Consider the following 17,479-nt stretch of genomic DNA (forward strand, 5'->3'; position numbering starts at 1 on the left):
GTCTCTCACATCCACTCCTGTGCTGCAGGGTTCTCTCAGCAGACTCTTAGGGAAAGGACTGGCAAGAAACCCACCTCAACAATCACTTGGGGGATGTTTTGGGCTCTAAAAGGCTCTTGCCAGCCTCTGCCTCACTTGGGAGGAGGCCCCAGGGTCTCCTCCACATCTTGGTTAGGAAGTTTCTACCACTGATGGGCTCTGAAGCAGGCCAGGCCAGACAACGGCCTAGCTGCTCTAGCTTCCATTCTCCGCCTGGGACAGGAGCCCGGTTCTCAGGGTTCCTACACTTCTTACCACTCAGGACCTCCTCTTGGCCATTCCAGCTGCTGAAGGGCCCTTCCTTGGCGCCCATCACACTGAAGTGAGCCGAAGCAAGGGCTCCACCACCATCCAGTTTGAAATACTTTTTGCTTCCTCAGAGAAAATCTGGAGCTCTGTCCAAGGAAGCAGGGCCTAGAGCCAAGACCTTTCTGCCCACAGCTCCCCTTTACAAAGGCTCTGGCTCTGGGGGTGAAGAGGGGCAGCATTCAGTGACCCGGGTCCCACTGAGAGCATTGACTCCACATTTCAGCAGTGGGATTAGACAAGGCCCCAGTATTTGGTGGCCACATGGGACTGTCTTCCTTCTGTGGACTAGAGTCAGGACCTGGCTACCTGCTCAGACAGAAGTTAGCTTTTCTACTGAAGCCTTACATGGAGCAGCAGCATGCGGCTCACACCTGGGCCTGTGTGACTCCTTGCTTGCATTCTGCTTGCACTACATGCTCTCCTTAGCACTGGCGGAAGGACAGAGCCCTAGCACAACACTACTGTTCCCTATAAACAACTGCCTGAACCCCCTACTTGAACAAGGTTCCACAGTAATGGCACTGTAACGAATAGGAACTACAAATACTGAGTAAATTTTTTCCCAAGTCTCTCCCATTCTAAAACTTTAACTAATAGAAATTCTATAGATTCAAGTAAAAAATAGTCACCCTAATTTCTCTAAAGATAAGATTACACTAGCTTATTGGGAAGTAACCCTCAGACAGGCAGTGTCTGGACTGAGGCAGGAAGATGTTTCTGGAAGGCTTGCCTGATCTAGCTGCTGCCTTCAGAGCCCCTCACTGATTAGGTATGAACTGTGATGGCTGGCGCGTCTCACGGATTCACGCTCACTTCCCCAAGCGGTGAATGCCTATTCACCTCTCAGCTGTGCTCCTCTGCTTTGGACCTTGCTGTCGCTACCTCCCCGCTCGGCCTACATGTTAACCTAGCTGCGGACGGGCCTGCTCCCGAGTGCTCCCTGGTGTGGCACTCCTCTGTGTTGCGTGTGACAATGGCATCCTCGTTGGTGATGATACTGTCTGCACAGGCTTCAGCCGACAAGCCCCAGAGCCCTCAGTGCCATAGACCCCAGCCACCTTCCAGGCCCTGCTCAGCCTTGACTCACAGAATGCTCAGCTGTTTCCAATCGTAGCAAGACTACACACTACTGCAATGACCTCCAGTCTGTCTACTCCGGGGACTAGGCCCCTCCATCTTTGTGTCCTCATACCTAGCACAGTACCTGGAAGTCCAGGGAGACCTCTGTCCCCTGGAAAGGGATGAGGGGACAGTTGGCTGGCTTGCTTCTGGCCTGGAAGCACACAAATACCTGTTCTGAATTGGCTGTGATGGGGCCAGTCACACTCAGAGCCGGGGCCTGCAGAGTAGAGTAGGAAGCTGGAGAAGGTGAGGGATAGGTGCCCGTACTTGTCCTGGGCTGCGACTGGGACCTGGACATGGTGGCGGCTGGATCCATTTCTGGGACACTCTGGCATGACAACAACAGCATTTTTTGGTTCACTTGGGTGCCTAGGTGGCTTAGCCTGATACCGCCCCGAAAACAGGAGGTGCTTTCCGTCAGAATCCACAGAGCTTCGTGAGTCTTCGAGGTCAGCGGAGCCACCACTGTCTCTCTTTCCTCCCTCTCTCTACCTTCTGCTCTCCCTCCCTTCCCCAGGATGTGCTGCAGACAAGCAATGCAAGCCAAAAGGCCCCATGGGAAGCACTCTGAGAGTACTCCAGTCACTGCGTGGTTGTCATTAAGGCCACCTCCAGATCAGGGTACTTACTAAGTTTGCTAATCATGAATCCTTACTTGATACCACAAGACAATACTGTGGCCTTTACAAGAAGACTAATATAGATAGCAATCATGCAATTTACTGAATGTTCTTGTACAACACTGTTCCTTCTGTGTCATTAATGGAAGAATAAAACAGGTTATGTTTATACAACAAAGCATAGTCATCAGCTTAGAGGGACCATAACAAGAATAATGCTTTGGAAAATGGGATTCTTTTTTTTTTTTTTTTTTTTTTGGTTTTTCGAGACAGGGTTTCTCTGTGTAGCTTTGCGCCTTTCCTGGAACTCACTTGGTAGTCCAGGCTGGCCTCGAACTCACAGAGATCCACCTGGCTCTGCCTCCCGAGTGCTGGGATTAAAGGCGTGCGCCACCACCGCTGGGCTTGGAAAATGGGATTCTTTATGCCCTCTACCCACTTAGGTATCTCAGATTTCCTCCGCAACATTAGCAGGTGTTCACACACATGTGTAAGGCACACTGCCATCCGTGAAGTCCCCATGAGAGACAGGCGGACAGAGACCAGCAAGGCCATGGGAGCTGCCACTGGTGCCTCTTCAGACTGGGCTGTCCTGCCTCTGCCCCTTGACTGGGAGCTGCTTCATGGCCAGTACAGGAGCTAATTTCCCAGAGGAACCATGATTGGCATTGCCAGCATTCAGTTACTTCTGAGACGCAGGCCCACCCTGGCCACCGTCAGCACCGAAAGAGGTCCACCAGGACGCTTTAACCAGACCTTCCCTGGGTTTTGAGGCCCAAAGCTGACAGAATTCAAGAATTCCTGGACTGATGCTGAATGCCCATGGCTTAAAATACATTTTAGATCCTTCTGACTGGGCTGGGATGTGATTTAGTAATAGAATGTGTTCTTAGCATGTTCTATCTCCAACACCATATTAAAAGCAGAGAAATTATCCACTTGCTGTATACTGAGAGTTGCTCTTTGCCTCTGCTGCATAAACATCAATGCTCAGGACCACAGGAAATAAGGACAGACTCTCATGCATGTTCTGCAGTCTTCTGGAAAGCAGGTGCTAATGACCCTTATAGGATGGCTCAGCCAAAGCAGCCATTTCCACAAAAGTGCTGAACTGAACCTTCTATCATATCCCTCCACTGTCAGTGTGAAACCGGGAGAGACTCTGCTGCTGCTTAATCACCAGTCACCCAGCTGTCTCCGTCTGCATCCCCCTTGTTATGAAAAAGAAATGCCCTGGAGCTTTAAGAACACATGACAAGCTGAATAATGCAAAGGCATCAGCAAAAGGCTGGTACAATGCTCGGCTGTTCTACAGGCAGGTCTTTCTAGAAAACACTAGCTGGAAGCTTACCCGCTGGGGTGTGTGGATGGGAGACAGAGCGTCCAAGTCTGCCATGGGAAATTCAACTCCCTTCCTCTTCAGTTCTTCATAGATGTGCACAACGCCAGTGAGGTCAGGACTGCTCCTAAAGGCATCTGCCCACGCCTGGCAGGAAAGAGGATGGCCTGTCAGAAGTGGAAGCGGTCCTTCCACGGGGTGGCAAGGTGCTGGCAAGTCAGCCCAACCCTCTCGGAGGCTGGTGCTGCCCTACATGCCCTTGCAAGGCCCACTGGCAGATCCTACGCGGCTCCTCTCCTGAGATCGTTGCTGTGACACAGCCGTGGAAGGCCTGGCTTTCGACGATGCTGCTGAATGTGAACAAACTCATAAAACTTGATTCAGCGTGTGCTTTCTTAGAGAAATAACACCTAAGCACCGTGCACACCCTGAGATGCAGGCATTTGTCTCACCTCAAGGAAATCAATTGCCAGAGCTGTTGAACTGAAGGAAGTGGAGGACTTAGTTTTCAATCACACACACACACACACACACACACACACACACACACACACACACACGGAGGCAGGAGCCATAGGCGAGCTGAACAGAAAGAAAAGGAGAAATTGATGTGATGAGAAATCAGGGCTGAATCCAGTTTTCCCCAGCAGATCAGTCAATGCTAAAACCTGCCTGTCCCCGCCCGTCCTGTCACTACAGGTGAGATGATTTCAGCTCAGGGGCATACGAGTCCATCGGGAGCCAGACCATGGCCAGTGGCTGGGGCTCACCCCACCTCCCAGGAGTCCCATATCAACCTGGTTTTTCTATTACGTTGTGCTGCTGACAGTTTGAACATGTATCTGCCCCCACACAGAAATGAAATGGAAAGTATCTTCAGCAGTCTCTTAAACGAAGAGTACAAAAAGGAACAACTGTGAACAGGTTACCATTTCTGGTGATGCATGAACTTCTTAATAATTACAAAAACAATTCTGTTCTCTGGAAGATATTGAAGAATCAAATCCAGAAATCATCCAACAAGCTCTTCAGAAACAGGGTCCCCAATGCCACGCCCTTTACCACACATCTGTACCCAAAGGAAGAGATACTACTACGTTTTAGAGTATGTCACCATCATAGTATTTAATGGCCTACAGCCATGAGCTCCAACTAATCCTGAGGCAGCCACAGAAATTCTATCTCTAACCACCAGAGCCACTAGAAGTTAAAAGGCCATTTTTTCCCAAAAGCTTCCTTAATTATATCCAATGCATCTCACGCACTACAAACACCACCATCAGCCTGGCTTTCTCTCCTTGATGCATTTATTTAACATGCATACTCGGGGATTTCACATCACCATGGCACCAGGATAGCCTATCTCTGCCAGTCCTTTCTTCTGCATCTGAAGGTACCGACAGAGGCTGTCAGCAAGACCCAGCTGGAGACCCATGCAGCCTCGCTGCCTTGCTCTGTCCTATCCCTCTAGCATCACGAAGCCGGCTCCCACCAGCTGCTCTTGCTCCACCCTACTCAAAATCCAGAGTCTTGTGTTTCGAGGATTTCATTTTAGGGACCAAACTTGAGAGTCTGGGGGCTGGTGGTACAGCACTTGCCTAGCATGCATCAGGCCCAGGTTCTATGCCCAGCCCTATAAAAAGAAATAATAAAAACAAAAAAAACTTGGGCAGGGGGTGGGGGTGGGGTGTTGCACACCTTTAGTCCCAGCACTCAGGAGGCAGAGGCAGGCAGGCAGATCTCTGAGTTCGAGGCCAGCCTGGTCTACAGAGCAAGTTCCAGGACAGCCAAGTCTATACAGAGAAACCCTTGAAAAACCAAAACTAAATAAATAAAATAGAAATAAATACATAAATAAACTTAAGGAGTCTAAAAACTATACTCATAGCCCACTGTCACTTCCTGCCTCTGTTTCCATGGAGAAACAAATGGCTCTGGGACCTCCTTACTCCAACCCATATGAGAGTTTGAGAGGATGAGAAAAAGTCTAGGTGGACACTCAGGACTCCTCCCCAGACTCAGACACACTCGGGAGCTGTGCCTGATTCAGACACACTCTAGGGAGCTGGGACACATCCCAAGGTGGGACTACCAGGTTTTCCTCCTGCCAAGAGCTCAGCCCTGGACACAACAGGGACACAGCTGGGTCTGTCTCTTGGTGTTAAAAGATCGCCCTCTATATAAGTCTGACGGGTGGCTCAGGACCAGGGGACAGAGACAGCTTGTGCTTTGAAAGGAACAGCTGCTATGCCGAGTGGTGTGCAGAAAGAAGATGTGAGGGTTCCCTGACCCCTTCCGTCACTTCCCAGGCCCAGTCATACCCTGGGCCAGAGTGACCTGGGCTTCTGGGAGGGTCTGCTTTGTCAAGACAAACTCTCCTCGGTAGCTAGGAGAGAAGAGTTGGCATTAATTTGTAGATAAGAAGTCTTGGTTAATAACCCTATCCCCACTTGCCACAATGCCAGCTCCTGTCTAGGACCCCTGGGCAGCCTGGGCCAGACTGCTGCAAACAAAGCATATGCTCACAACAGTAATCTCCCCTGAATAAGAATCTGATGCCAACAGACGGACCAACAGGGAGGAGGGACACACTTGAAAGGAACGGCTGTATGTGAGGACATGGAGATGGGAGAAATTATTGCTGTCACATGTTCCAGAATCTTCTAGGGCCATGCCTGAATAACTGTTCTTGTCTCCCTGACCAGGTCAGGCATCTTTAAAGGTATACACAGGTCTCTTACCCTTGTACAGGGAAGGCAGTCAGTTGTGGTGATATGTTGTTTATCAAATAAAGCTTGCCTGAGCATCAGAGGACAGAGCCAGCCACTAGATTAAACATAGAGGCCAGGCAGTGTTGGCACACATCTTTAATCCTAGCACTCAGGAGGCAGAGATCGGTCTGGATCACTATGAGTTCAAAACCACCCTGGACTACATGAGATTGATTCAGTCTAGGAGAGAAACAGAGCCAGGCAGTGGTGGCACACACCTTTAATCCCAGTACTTGGGAGTCACACGCCTTTGCTACCAGTATTTGGGAAGCATACACACCATTAATCCCAGCACTAGGAAGGAAGTGAAATGGCTGGGTGGAGAAAGGCATGTAAGGCGTGAGGAAACAGGAACTAGAAAGCCTTTTCGGCTCAGGACTCAGAGGCTTGCAGTCAGAGGATTCGTGGGGATAGGATCTTGCCTTCCATTTGGCCTGAGGATTCGGTAGTGGTGAGAAGTTTCTCTAGTGGCTTGTTCCTCTGTCTCTCCAATCTTCCAGCACTTACCACAATATCTGGCTCCAGGTTTTTATTATAATAACATTTTAGAATTTGAGCAACAGTTAGTCGATAGCTGTTAGGCTAAATTTAATTGAGTTCTCATAGTTACTAAGCATCCTTTTCTTCCTGCTTCAGAGAAGAGAGGAAAGATGGCCACGGAGGCAGTCAGCAGACAACATACCCATGATAAAGTAGGGCCCCTGCTGCAGGCTGAGCCAAGGAACTCTCCTTAGGAGAGCTGAGGCTAGTTTGAGAGGACTTGGTCACCCTGAACCCCTGACCTGAGACCCAGGATCAGTAGAGAGGGTAGAGGCAGGATGAGTCCCATGTGAAGCAGGCTCCTGGTAGTAGTAGTTCTGGCATTCTCTCAGCTTCTCTGTCATCAGTGCTGTCTAGCCAATGACATGGTGGCCATTTCACCAGAAGCCAAGGTCTTTATGTAATTTCCTCTTTTCCTGTCTGTGGCTTCAGAATTTGGAGGCTGAAAGACCCAAAGGCGGGACTCATGGGAAGACAAAGGTCAATTTGTGCTTCAACTTTGTGTGCCACACTGTAGACACAACATGACTATATTCTGTCCAAGGTTTTGAGTAGCAACTTTCAGAGCAAGAGATAAGTATGGATTTGAGCCATGGGTCCTGGGATACCTCTGGGCAAAGGAGGCTCGGTCCTCTTCTGCCCATGCCTCAGTATAGGCTTTCTGTTCCCAGGGGACAAAGTCCCCAGGAAATTGCCAGAGGCCTCCACCTGAAGCAGTGTGGTCAGGATGCTTCTCAGGGATGAGTCTCAGGTGCCACCAGGTATCTGACACTGTCAAAGAACACAATCTCTCAGACCTTTCCAGACTCCCTCTCCATCCCAACCCAGTCACTGTCTTCAGTAAAAAGAGTACTTTTAAGCTGAGTGCAGTGGCACACACCCTTTTTTTTTTTTTTTTTCTTTTTTGGTATTTCGAGACAGGGTTTCTCTATGAAGCTTTGGAGCCTGTCCTGAAACTCGCTCTGTAGACCAGGCTGGCCTCGAACTCACAGGCATCCACCTGCCTCTGCCTGGCGGCACACACCTTTAATCTGAGCACTCAGAAGGCAGAGACATGTGGATCTCTGAGTTGGAGGCAAGCCTGGTCTACAGAGAGAGAGTTCTGGGACAGCCAGGGCTACACAGAAAAAAACCTTGTTTCTAAAAATAAAAACAAATAAACAAACAAACACAAAAAAACAAAACCAGGAAGGAAGGACAGAAGAAAGGCAGGAAGAGAGTGTTTTTAGAGTTTAGTGCTGGCATATGGAGGGGGGCAAGGGCATGAGCAGCTTGAGGATGTTGTACCAGGAAGACCCCATATATCTATATCTATCCCTTAGAATAATTTTAGGGAGCCTAAGGGGTGGCACAGAATGGGGCAGCCTTCATGTCTTCTCAACAGGTGGGACTTAGAGAAGGCAGAAAGGTGAGCATTAAGAACAGCCAAGGGAGTAGAGAGAATGTGGGGCAGGGAAGACGCTGTGGTAAGGTCAGGGCGGGGGCATTGGCAGCTGCTCACCAGGCTTTCCTGCTCTCATGTGACTTTCCTCACACCATCTGGAGGGGCAGATGCGTGTAGAAGGGGGAATACATCAAGCCCCAGACCTGAGTTCTGTAAATAAACTGAGAATCATGTCACCCACCCGTGGATTGTACAAGGATCGTGGGGGCCATGGAAGATGGTCTCGTTTGAGTGTTCTCGGGGCCATTCAGAGAACTCAGCCCGAGGGATTGATTATTTTCACTGAACTTTAGGAGAAAGTGCTGATTAGTGTTTGTTAACTTGACACAGCCCTGAGTCAGCTGGGAAGAGAAAGCCTCAATTGAGGAATTGCTTAGATCAGACTGGCCTGTGGCTACTTCGGTGAGAGACTGTCTTAATGGTGACTGATAAGGGAGGGCCCGGCCCACTGTGGGTAGCACCCATCACTAGGCAGGTGGGCATGGGCTGCATTAGAAAGCGAGAGAGCATTAAGCCAGCGAGCAAACCATTAAGCAGTGTTCCTCCACGGCTTCTGTCTCAGTTCCTGCCCTGACTTCTCTCAGCGACTGTGGCATGGAAGTACAAGCCAAATAAGCCCTCCCCTCCCCTCCCCTAAGTTGCTTTTGGTTAGTGTTTATCATAACAACAGGAAGCAAACTAGAATATGGAGTGGCTATGGATGGCCAGAGGACAATACCTGCTAATCCCACTAGGTGAGAATAAGACCACCACCACAATTTTGGGCCAAATCTGAAGCAACCTTTATTTAATACTGGCCAGGACAATGGACATTAGACAGGTCCGTACCTGGAATTCCCAGAGAATGGCTATGAATTATGTTAGTCTGGTGCTTATAAAGGTAAAACCCACAAGGCTATGTACTTTCTGTCTTTGTCCAATGGGGGCAAGCATACATCCTGACATACTTCCTGCCTACATACCTCCCACCTGCATGAGATCATACACAGCTTGTGTATATAAACTCATTTATAGAACTGAGAACACTTGGCTTGTTATCTTACATGAACAACAGCCCCCAACATTCCAGGAAGTTATCAGTCCTTGGGCAAGTGGAGATGACAGGTTAGAGGCATTTTTGTTTAATAGATCTCTTAAGCACAGTAATTTAAACTTAAGACATAACTTTAGCCTCTAGGACGGAAAGCCTCACTGTGGTGCAGAATGGGGCACAGGAGGAAGGCATCAACTGGAGTGTGCATGGCTGTGTGTGTCTTGCTAGAGATGGACCCCAGGATCTCCCATATGCCAAGCAAGTGCTCTCCACTAAGCTGCACCAAACTGGTGAATTTTGTTCACAGTTGGCCCAGGAGGCTGCGGATGGCAAACATACGCTATTGGAAGTGCCATTTCTATGGCCAGTTCTAGGCCAACTATGCCTGTGACTCCAGTCAAAGGCTGGGAGATGGTGGGGTGGAGCAGGCGGCAGACGTAAGAGAACATGTTCTCTCACCCACTCTACCACAGGCACAAGAGACTTCAGAAAAGCTGTCCCCTCCTCTGTACAGCTGCGACTGTGCTTCCTTGAGGTAAAGTAAGAGGCAGCTGGCTCAGGCTGGCAGCTGGGAATGAGACCCATGGGTGTGTCCCGGTATTGCTGCGCCCCCCCCCTCCCCCCACACACACAGCCTGAAGCATGCTTCATGGGCAGGAAGCTGGTAGGGCTTATCTGTGTAGCTCCTTACTTCAAAGCTTTTTAAGTACCTATTCATTCAGTCGAATTTTCTGGAATGGGACACTCAGGGCTAGGTCCACTCCAGCATTCCCAACATTCAAAGGCCAGCCCCAGTCCTTTCTAGCGAGGCCTTGGCTCCAGTTGCTTGTAAGCCTCATTCTAACTTGCTGTCGTCTCCCTGAGGGCAAGGCCAGGACTAACCTGATGGGCTTCCCTAGCAGCAGGGCTCTAGTGAGCATGAATTGTACTGGCACCTGCGCCATTAGAAAAACCACCTTCCAGCCCAGCAGGACGTGCCTTTCAGGCCACTGCCTACTCACAGCTGTCAAGAAAAACAGTGACTGTCACCTCTCTATTCTATTCTTTCTTTGAGATGGAGCATCACTATGTAGCCCCAACTATCCTGGAACTCGATGTAGACCAGGCTGGCCTCAACACATAGAGATCTGCCTGCCTCTGCCTCCTGGGTGCTAGGGTTAAAGACATGTGCCACCATGCCTGGATCTATCCCATTTATTTCAGGGAGAAATAGAACCCACAGCCTACTGTGTGCTAGGAAGTGCTCTACCAATTAGCTACACACCCAACCCTTGTTCCTACACTCCTACCATGCGGGGAGCAATACTTTCTCTCTCAGAGGGATTTATCATTCTCTGGGAAACTGGTTCAGTTTTGTTATTGTTACTGTTTTGAGACAGGGTCTCATGTAGAGCTCAGGCTAGCTTCAAACTTACTATATAGCCAAGGTTGACCTTGAATGCCTTATCCTCTCAATTCTACCTCCCAGTTGAGCTCACAGGTGTGTGCTACCACACCTGGCTTTTTTTTTTTTTTTTAAGACAGTGTTTCTCTGTGTAACAGTCCTGTCCGTCCTGGAACTCACTTTATAGACCAGGTTGGCCTTGAACTCACTGAGATTCACCTGCCTCTGCTTCTCTAGTGCTGGGATTAAAGGTGTGCACCACCACTGCCTGGCCTGTTCCATTTTTAAAAGGATAGTTGTTCCTAGTATCCACAAGGGGATTGGTTCCAGGATCTGTTAGGATACCAAGGTCTGTGGATACATTAGTCCCTTCATGAGCTAGCTCAGTGTTTATACACAGCACATGCATATATTCTTGCATGTTTTAAATAATCCCCAGACTTCTAATTTAGGGGGTTATTCCTACTACTAATAAAGTGTCAATGTTATAGGAACAGCTTACGGAGTGATGACAAGGGAAAGATCTGTGCATGTTTGGTACAGAAGCTATTTTGTTCTTCCATATAGTTTCCAACGAAGGTTGGCTGAGATCACAGTTAACCCATGAACACTGAGGGTCATCTATATAGTCAACATGCCAACAAGATGATCTTTTCCCCAAAGGGTTAAAGATGACACAGTAAAGCACTTCCCCAAGCTCATCAAATGGGCCGCAATGACAGAAACTGGCTGTTGGGGAGGGAGGGAGACAGCTAGAAGTGGTGGCACCTCCTGACCCCCACACCTTCCCTCAGGCACTGAAGTGAAACTGCCAGTGTCGCATACTCAATGCATACCTAATAGAAACAAATGCACATGCTCCCCAAAGACATACACTGGGGGCTCCAGCAGCAACTCTAAACACAGAGTGCCCGCGTCCCTTAGGAAGGTTACCAAACTATAGCTCACTCACGCCCTCGGACCTCAGGTTAGTGTACATTGCTGCTGCTAAGCCCATAGGAGGAGGCCTGGGGAGCCAGGCGGACCCCTGTGCTACACGTCCAAGAACAAGAAGACAGAAACCCAGCCCTTGTTTTATAGGTGGGGTAGATGTCCAGAGGCCACTGCTCCAGCCCAAGGTCAGAAGTAGTATGGTAGGACCTGAGCCAGGAAGTAGTGGACTGGTGAGAAAGCTCTAAGGTCAGGCAGGCGTGAAGAAACAGAGAACTGGGGGACCCAGCCAGCGAAGAGGGTTCTGTCTGCCCTCAGCAGATCATACCAAGTTAGCTATGTTTACCCTGGAGCCTGGCCAGGCCTCAGGATGGCATGTTCTCTCCCTGAAGATGTCTCCTTCCTGTTCTGTAGCCAGTGTGGACCTTGTAGAGACCAGACCCTGAATAAAGAGTTTAAGCTGGGGTGTCCTACTGCTGTGGGATGTTCTGTATGTTAAATGTGTTGCTCTGATTAGTTAATAAATAAAACACTGATTGGCCAGTAGTCAGGCAGGAAGTATAGGCGGGACAAGGAGAGAGGAGAATTCTAGGAAGTGGAAGGCTGAGGCGGGGACGCTGCCAGCTGCCGCCATGAGAAGATGTTAAGATACTGGTAAGCCACAAGGCACGTGGAAAAGTACAGACTAATAGAAATGGGTTAATTTAAGATAGAAGAACTAGATAGCAAGAAGCCTGCCACGGCCATACAGTTTGTAAGCAGTATAAGTCTCTGTGTGTTTACTTGGTTGGGTCTGAGCAGCTGCGGGACTGGTGGGTGAGAGAGATTTGTCCTGACCGTGGGCCAGGCAGGACCAGGAAAACTCTAGCTACATTCTACCTTTTGTAAGAAGAAGCTACCATTCATTTCCTAGAAGTTTCTGGTCTTGGAAGAGGCTATGGGAGTGGATGTGGAAGTGGGGGAGTATACTCCAGGTCTGAGGGAGGGGATGCAAAATGTGGGCTCAAGGAAGCGTGGGAGAGGATTCTATCATCCAGACTCAGTGAACAACATTTACCCACTAATCTAAAAAAAAATGCTATTCAATACCACCAATCAACTGGTCTAGACCCCAGGGCTACAGCATTCCAGGGCTTTCAGGGAACCAACTGAGTTGAACAGAAAAGATAGCAAAGCTGCACTTGAAGATCACAAGGGGACGCGAGCAAGAGAGCAGACATGTGTGCTTCAGGATGGTGCTATCAGTCCTCTGGGCACATCTGAACTACTAGGAGGAGCTAAGTGCTCTAGGATCTGGGAGAACTCTCTAGACAGAGCAACAGGCTCCACTCCAGCCTCATATGCAATGACCCTACAGCCCCCGGGCCCATTCCCTGGCTACTCTGCTTGTCTGCCAGACCTTTAAGCTTGGCGACCAGCCGCTGCCCCTGCTGGAGCCATGCTCCCATTCTGCCTTGGTCTGCCTCTCCTCTTGGCTCTTGCAGGCATGCATTAGTCATCCATATTGGTTATGCTTATGGATTCAGATGCCACACCAGTGGGGTGCTTTGTCTAAAATCTGTGTACAACCCAGAACAGAAACTTTCAATGGCTCCCCTATTACTTCTAAGGATCAAACCCAAGGCCCTCAATACACACAACCCACAAGCCTTACCCATCCTTTGGCCTCACTTCCTGACTATCTGCCCCCCTTAAGCACAGCCCTGGACAGTCTATACCACACCCTGCTCTCCAAACACAATATTCAAAATATGCTCACATATTCACCTCATGCCTTAATTCCCCAATTCTTGCAGCTTAACCTGGTGACTCCTTTCTAATAAACAGAATGATAGAAAAGGTGATGTGTGACTTCTGTGTGTTGGAAAACACAAGTCTCTTGTCACATCATCAAGGAAAGGAAGCTTCCCTCCACCCGCCATGTCGGGGGCACCATCTTGGAAATGGAGTACTCAGTCCCAGTAATGCCTTCAGAGGGTACATTTATAATCTCCCATCAGACCACACCCGCATGCCTGCTCCACAGAAGCCAGGGAAAAGGTTAACATTCTTGCTATGAGCTGCTGTGAGACTTGGGCTGATTTGTTACAGAGCCTGTAATATTAAATATCTGGGTATATCTCAAGTATGGATAACTGTTCTCTGATGCTTCTGGGCCTCCGCACAGCTCTTTTCTTCCTGAGATGCCTCCTGCACTCTGGTTTTCCCACCACACTCCTCCCCACTTTTCAGGGTCCACAGAAATGTCACCTCTTCAGTGAAGCATCCCTTACCACCTTTTCCACTCCGGAGCTGGCTCTTGCTCTGTGACCTCGCTCTCCTGGTACATGACTCTAACACGGCCCTTCCTACTCTACTCATCTCCGCTTCACCCCGTTATCTCAGAGGCCTGCTGACGCCCCCCCCACACTGCCCACCTGTCTGGACAACAGAAGGCTGGGCACTCAGAAGCTTCCTGGAGGCTCTGTAACAAGAGAGCCACCGCTTAGGATTTCCAGTGAGGTGAGTATAAAGAAAACCAGTATTTTGCAACAGATGTTTAAACCCCCAATCTGTAGCTTTTCCTCCAAAATAATGGGAAAGCATGAGCATGTACCACAGTCCCCATCTTCATACCCAACCAACGGGGGAGGGAAGCCAGCTCACCTGAATTAGAGCCAGCACTTTGTCCTGGACGATGGTGGGAGGGTTATTCTTGGGAGAGATAATTTTGACCAGAACGCTGTCGATGAAGTCTCGGTTGGCCACGAGGAGGTGGAAGCGGTGGCCACAGTTCTTCACGCACGTCTCCAGCACCTGAAGTTGTGGGGGTGGGAGGAGGTCACCACACTGGGGATGGGGGAGGGTAGCTGAGATCCTCACCTGTCAGTCATGCTTCCAGATCATCTTCCTGTGACATGCCCTCTAAGCCAACCCTCGCGCATCCCCACACTAACTCGGTCATCCCCGGTCCTTGAGAATGACAGTGCTGCGCTGACTGTCAGCCCCTGTCCCGGCACAAAGCTCTTGTCCCAACACAGTACTGAAACGGGGGTTTTGCACAAGAAGGATACTGGATTTCTAATGGTATCAAAATGACTGAGAGGTCCCTGAAAATTAACATTTTAATTATTCTCTCTAGGCCAGGGTGTGAGGTCCTGGCCAGCAAGCTCTGTCACAAGAGGAAGCTGCTGGGAGAGCTCGAATTGCCTGGTGAATGTGAGGAAGCAAATACACACCCTAACATACTCCTGTTCTGTGGGTAAAATCAGCAATGACAATGGATGGCAGCCCTTGACAAATGTGGACCTCAGTTGCCAGTCAGTTTTAAGTCCCTCCTTCTTCAGTGCGACCCTGTTCACTGCTCTCTAATCTGGGGAGGTCCACAGGCCTCAATGGCTTGGAAAGGATGGCTGATAGGCTCTCATCAGGTGGCAGTGGGAGTTAGAAACTTAGCTTTGCTACTTCCTCCCTGATGGTCCAGGACAGGTTTCACACAGCCTCTGTGTCCTCATCTGGAAAGTGGGAGCAATGAACTCTCCCTTGCAGGGAGGACATATGTCAACTACTTCGGCATCCTGCACAGGGTAAGCAACCACTAGGGACATGGGATGCCACTTCAGAAGGCTGCTGTATCCATAGCCTTTTACATGTCCCCAGGAGAGGACTGGGAGGACTGGAAGGACTGGGAGGGCCTCTCCAACATCAAACACAAGTCACCTGACCCTTCCCAAGGCACCTCCTCCGGGCCTGCTAATGGATGCCTCCTACAAGGACAGCGCCAGCAACAAGAGACACTTCTAACCACCTGTCACTCCTGGGTGACCATGAATTAGCTTATGAAGTTGCTCCCTAAGTGGTTCCTGCCATAGGCCTGTGCAGACCAGAAGGTTCACAATTATGACACAGACTTCGTGCCAGCTACATCCAAGTACAGTGAGATCCCTCCATATTACATATAACTTCATTCTACTCTCTCAACTACTACAGTCCCTTCAAGTACACCCTGCTACCTTAGTTTTCAAAGTTGAGAGGCTTAGGAAGGAAGAACCGACCTGGAGGCAGGGTGGACATTCTTTTTTTTCCTATTTTGTAATGCTAGAGATTGAACCCAGTGCCTTGCGCACGGTAGGCAAGCACTCTACCACTAAGTTCCATCATCAGCCCAGGATAGGAACTCTGATTCACCTTCTCAGGAGCCCTGACCTCCTGACCCAGCTGAGGACACCAAGGCGTCCCTCCTTTGAGCTCTCTTCCAAGTGGCCACATCAGCTGTGAGGCCCTCAGAAACAAGAGCTGTGTTCTGGATTATCTGTCCTTCTCTCGTTCCTTGAGCTCACTCTGGAAGAAGGCATCAAGCCATTTTGAGATGTCGAAGTTGAAGCCTGCTGTATCGTGGAACTTCACCTAGGAGACCCAGCAGCTCTGCGGACCCCAAGTCACCCTTCCCTTCTTTTCTTGCTGTACTTCTGGAGGCTCCACGTTCTACCTGGTACACCCAGGAAGCATTGTAAACTCATAATCTTTGGGACTTCTGCACAACTGCTATGTATTTTTATCTCATGTGTATGGGTGTTTTGTCTGCATGTATGTCTATGCACCAAGTGTGTGCAGTGCTCATGGGGACCAGAAGAAGACACTGGATTCTCTGAGTTGGAGTTACAGATGGTTGTGAGCCATCATGTGGGTGCTGGGAACCAAATCTAGGTCCTCTCCAAGAGCAGCTGGTGCTTTTAACTGCTGAGCCATCTCTCCAGCCCCAGAACCACAAATTTTATTCAACTAAGAAGAATTTCCCTTTCTTAATCTCTGATTTTGTTTGATTCTGGGTGACCATGAGATAAAAGCTCTCACTCTCAGGGACCATGGGGGCTACCAAAAGGAACCGGAGAAGTTCTTTCTGTCCCCAGGCATATTGCAGGGTACCTTTTTCTCTAGGATTCTCTACTCATTCTCCAGATTCTGGTGATGGCTGCTGGGCTGCTGAGCCCTCCTTTCCTGAGGGGCTGGAGAGAACCAGCAGAGTAGGAGGCTCAGAAAGTTGGCCTGGGTGAAAATAACCAGGAGCAGAGGAGCAGGCTGAGGTCAACCCTGGGCTCTGACCTGTTTCTAGGGAGACCATGGACAGAACACTCTTCTCTCCTTCAGTTCTCCCAGACAGCAGATCTTAAGGTTAGTGTGTCTATCCCAGCCTCAGAAAATACCCTGTGCACATGTGCTTGTAACAACTCAAAGCCTCTACATGTAGAAGGCACGGGAATTCCTCTCTGTCAAGGCCACTTCAAGCTACCCTTCCAAAAAGGCTCTTAGCAAACCTGACTTTGTGGGTTTTCAGGAATGAAACTCAGTGGCAACTTTCTGAGATACAGCCAAAACTCATGGAGTAAACAAAGGGGACCTCCAAGCAATGAGAAGCAGATGTTAGGAACACACATGTGAAGGCTCAAGCGGAGAGCCCTGGGGATCGCTAGCTCCACTGGATAAATACCAACGGCCTAGGCAGAGACAGATGTGCATCTGGGAAAGGGCCACAGGAAGGAGCAGGGCTGACAGCAGCTAACAAGTGAAGCCGTCATGGCAAACAGAAAACCATGCCACGTGTGCCAGGAGGGGACCCAGGTACAAGGACAACAGCTCTGCGTTCCACAGGCCTCACAAGGGGTTTGCAGAAAAGACCTGGTTACCAGGAAGGCCAAACGATGGCTGCCAAGCAATGTGTGGGTAGGGAGGCAAGGGAACGCAGTCACTTAAAAAGCTTCCCACCAGCCCCATGGGCAGAGGTGGTGGCGCACGCCTGTAATCCCAGCATGTGGGAGGCAGAGCCAGGCGGATCTCTGTGAATCTGAGGCCAGCCTGGGCTACAGAGAGAGTTCCAGGACAATCAGAGCTGTCTTGAAAAAAAATGAACGAAAGAAAGAAAGGAAGGAAGGAAGGGAAGGAGGGAGGGAGGGAGGGAAAGAGAAAGAAAG

The 17,479-nt window shown here is 49.6% G+C and overlaps 1 protein-coding gene across 7 annotated transcripts in view; it reads right to left on the reverse strand.

Moving 5' to 3' along the window:
- Tom1l2 (target of myb1 like 2 membrane trafficking protein) overlaps positions 1-17,479 on the reverse strand; it is a 126,772-nt gene that overhangs the window by 31,422 nt on the left and 77,871 nt on the right. For all 7 annotated transcript variants that reach the window (XM_076542489.1, XM_042284132.2, XM_006973611.4 and 4 more), the window contains 3 exons: positions 14,178-14,327; positions 3,442-3,576; positions 1,640-1,798 (listed from right to left, as the gene is read on the reverse strand). In XM_076542489.1, coding sequence (XP_076398604.1) covers positions 1,640-1,798; positions 3,442-3,576; positions 14,178-14,327 — 444 coding nt within the window. The remainder of the gene's footprint in view (positions 1-1,639; positions 1,799-3,441; positions 3,577-14,177; positions 14,328-17,479) is intronic.

Source organism: Peromyscus maniculatus, chromosome 8 (genome assembly GCF_049852395.1).
Source record: "Peromyscus maniculatus bairdii isolate BWxNUB_F1_BW_parent chromosome 8, HU_Pman_BW_mat_3.1, whole genome shotgun sequence".
NCBI classification, from domain to species: Eukaryota; Metazoa; Chordata; class Mammalia; order Rodentia; family Cricetidae; genus Peromyscus; species Peromyscus maniculatus.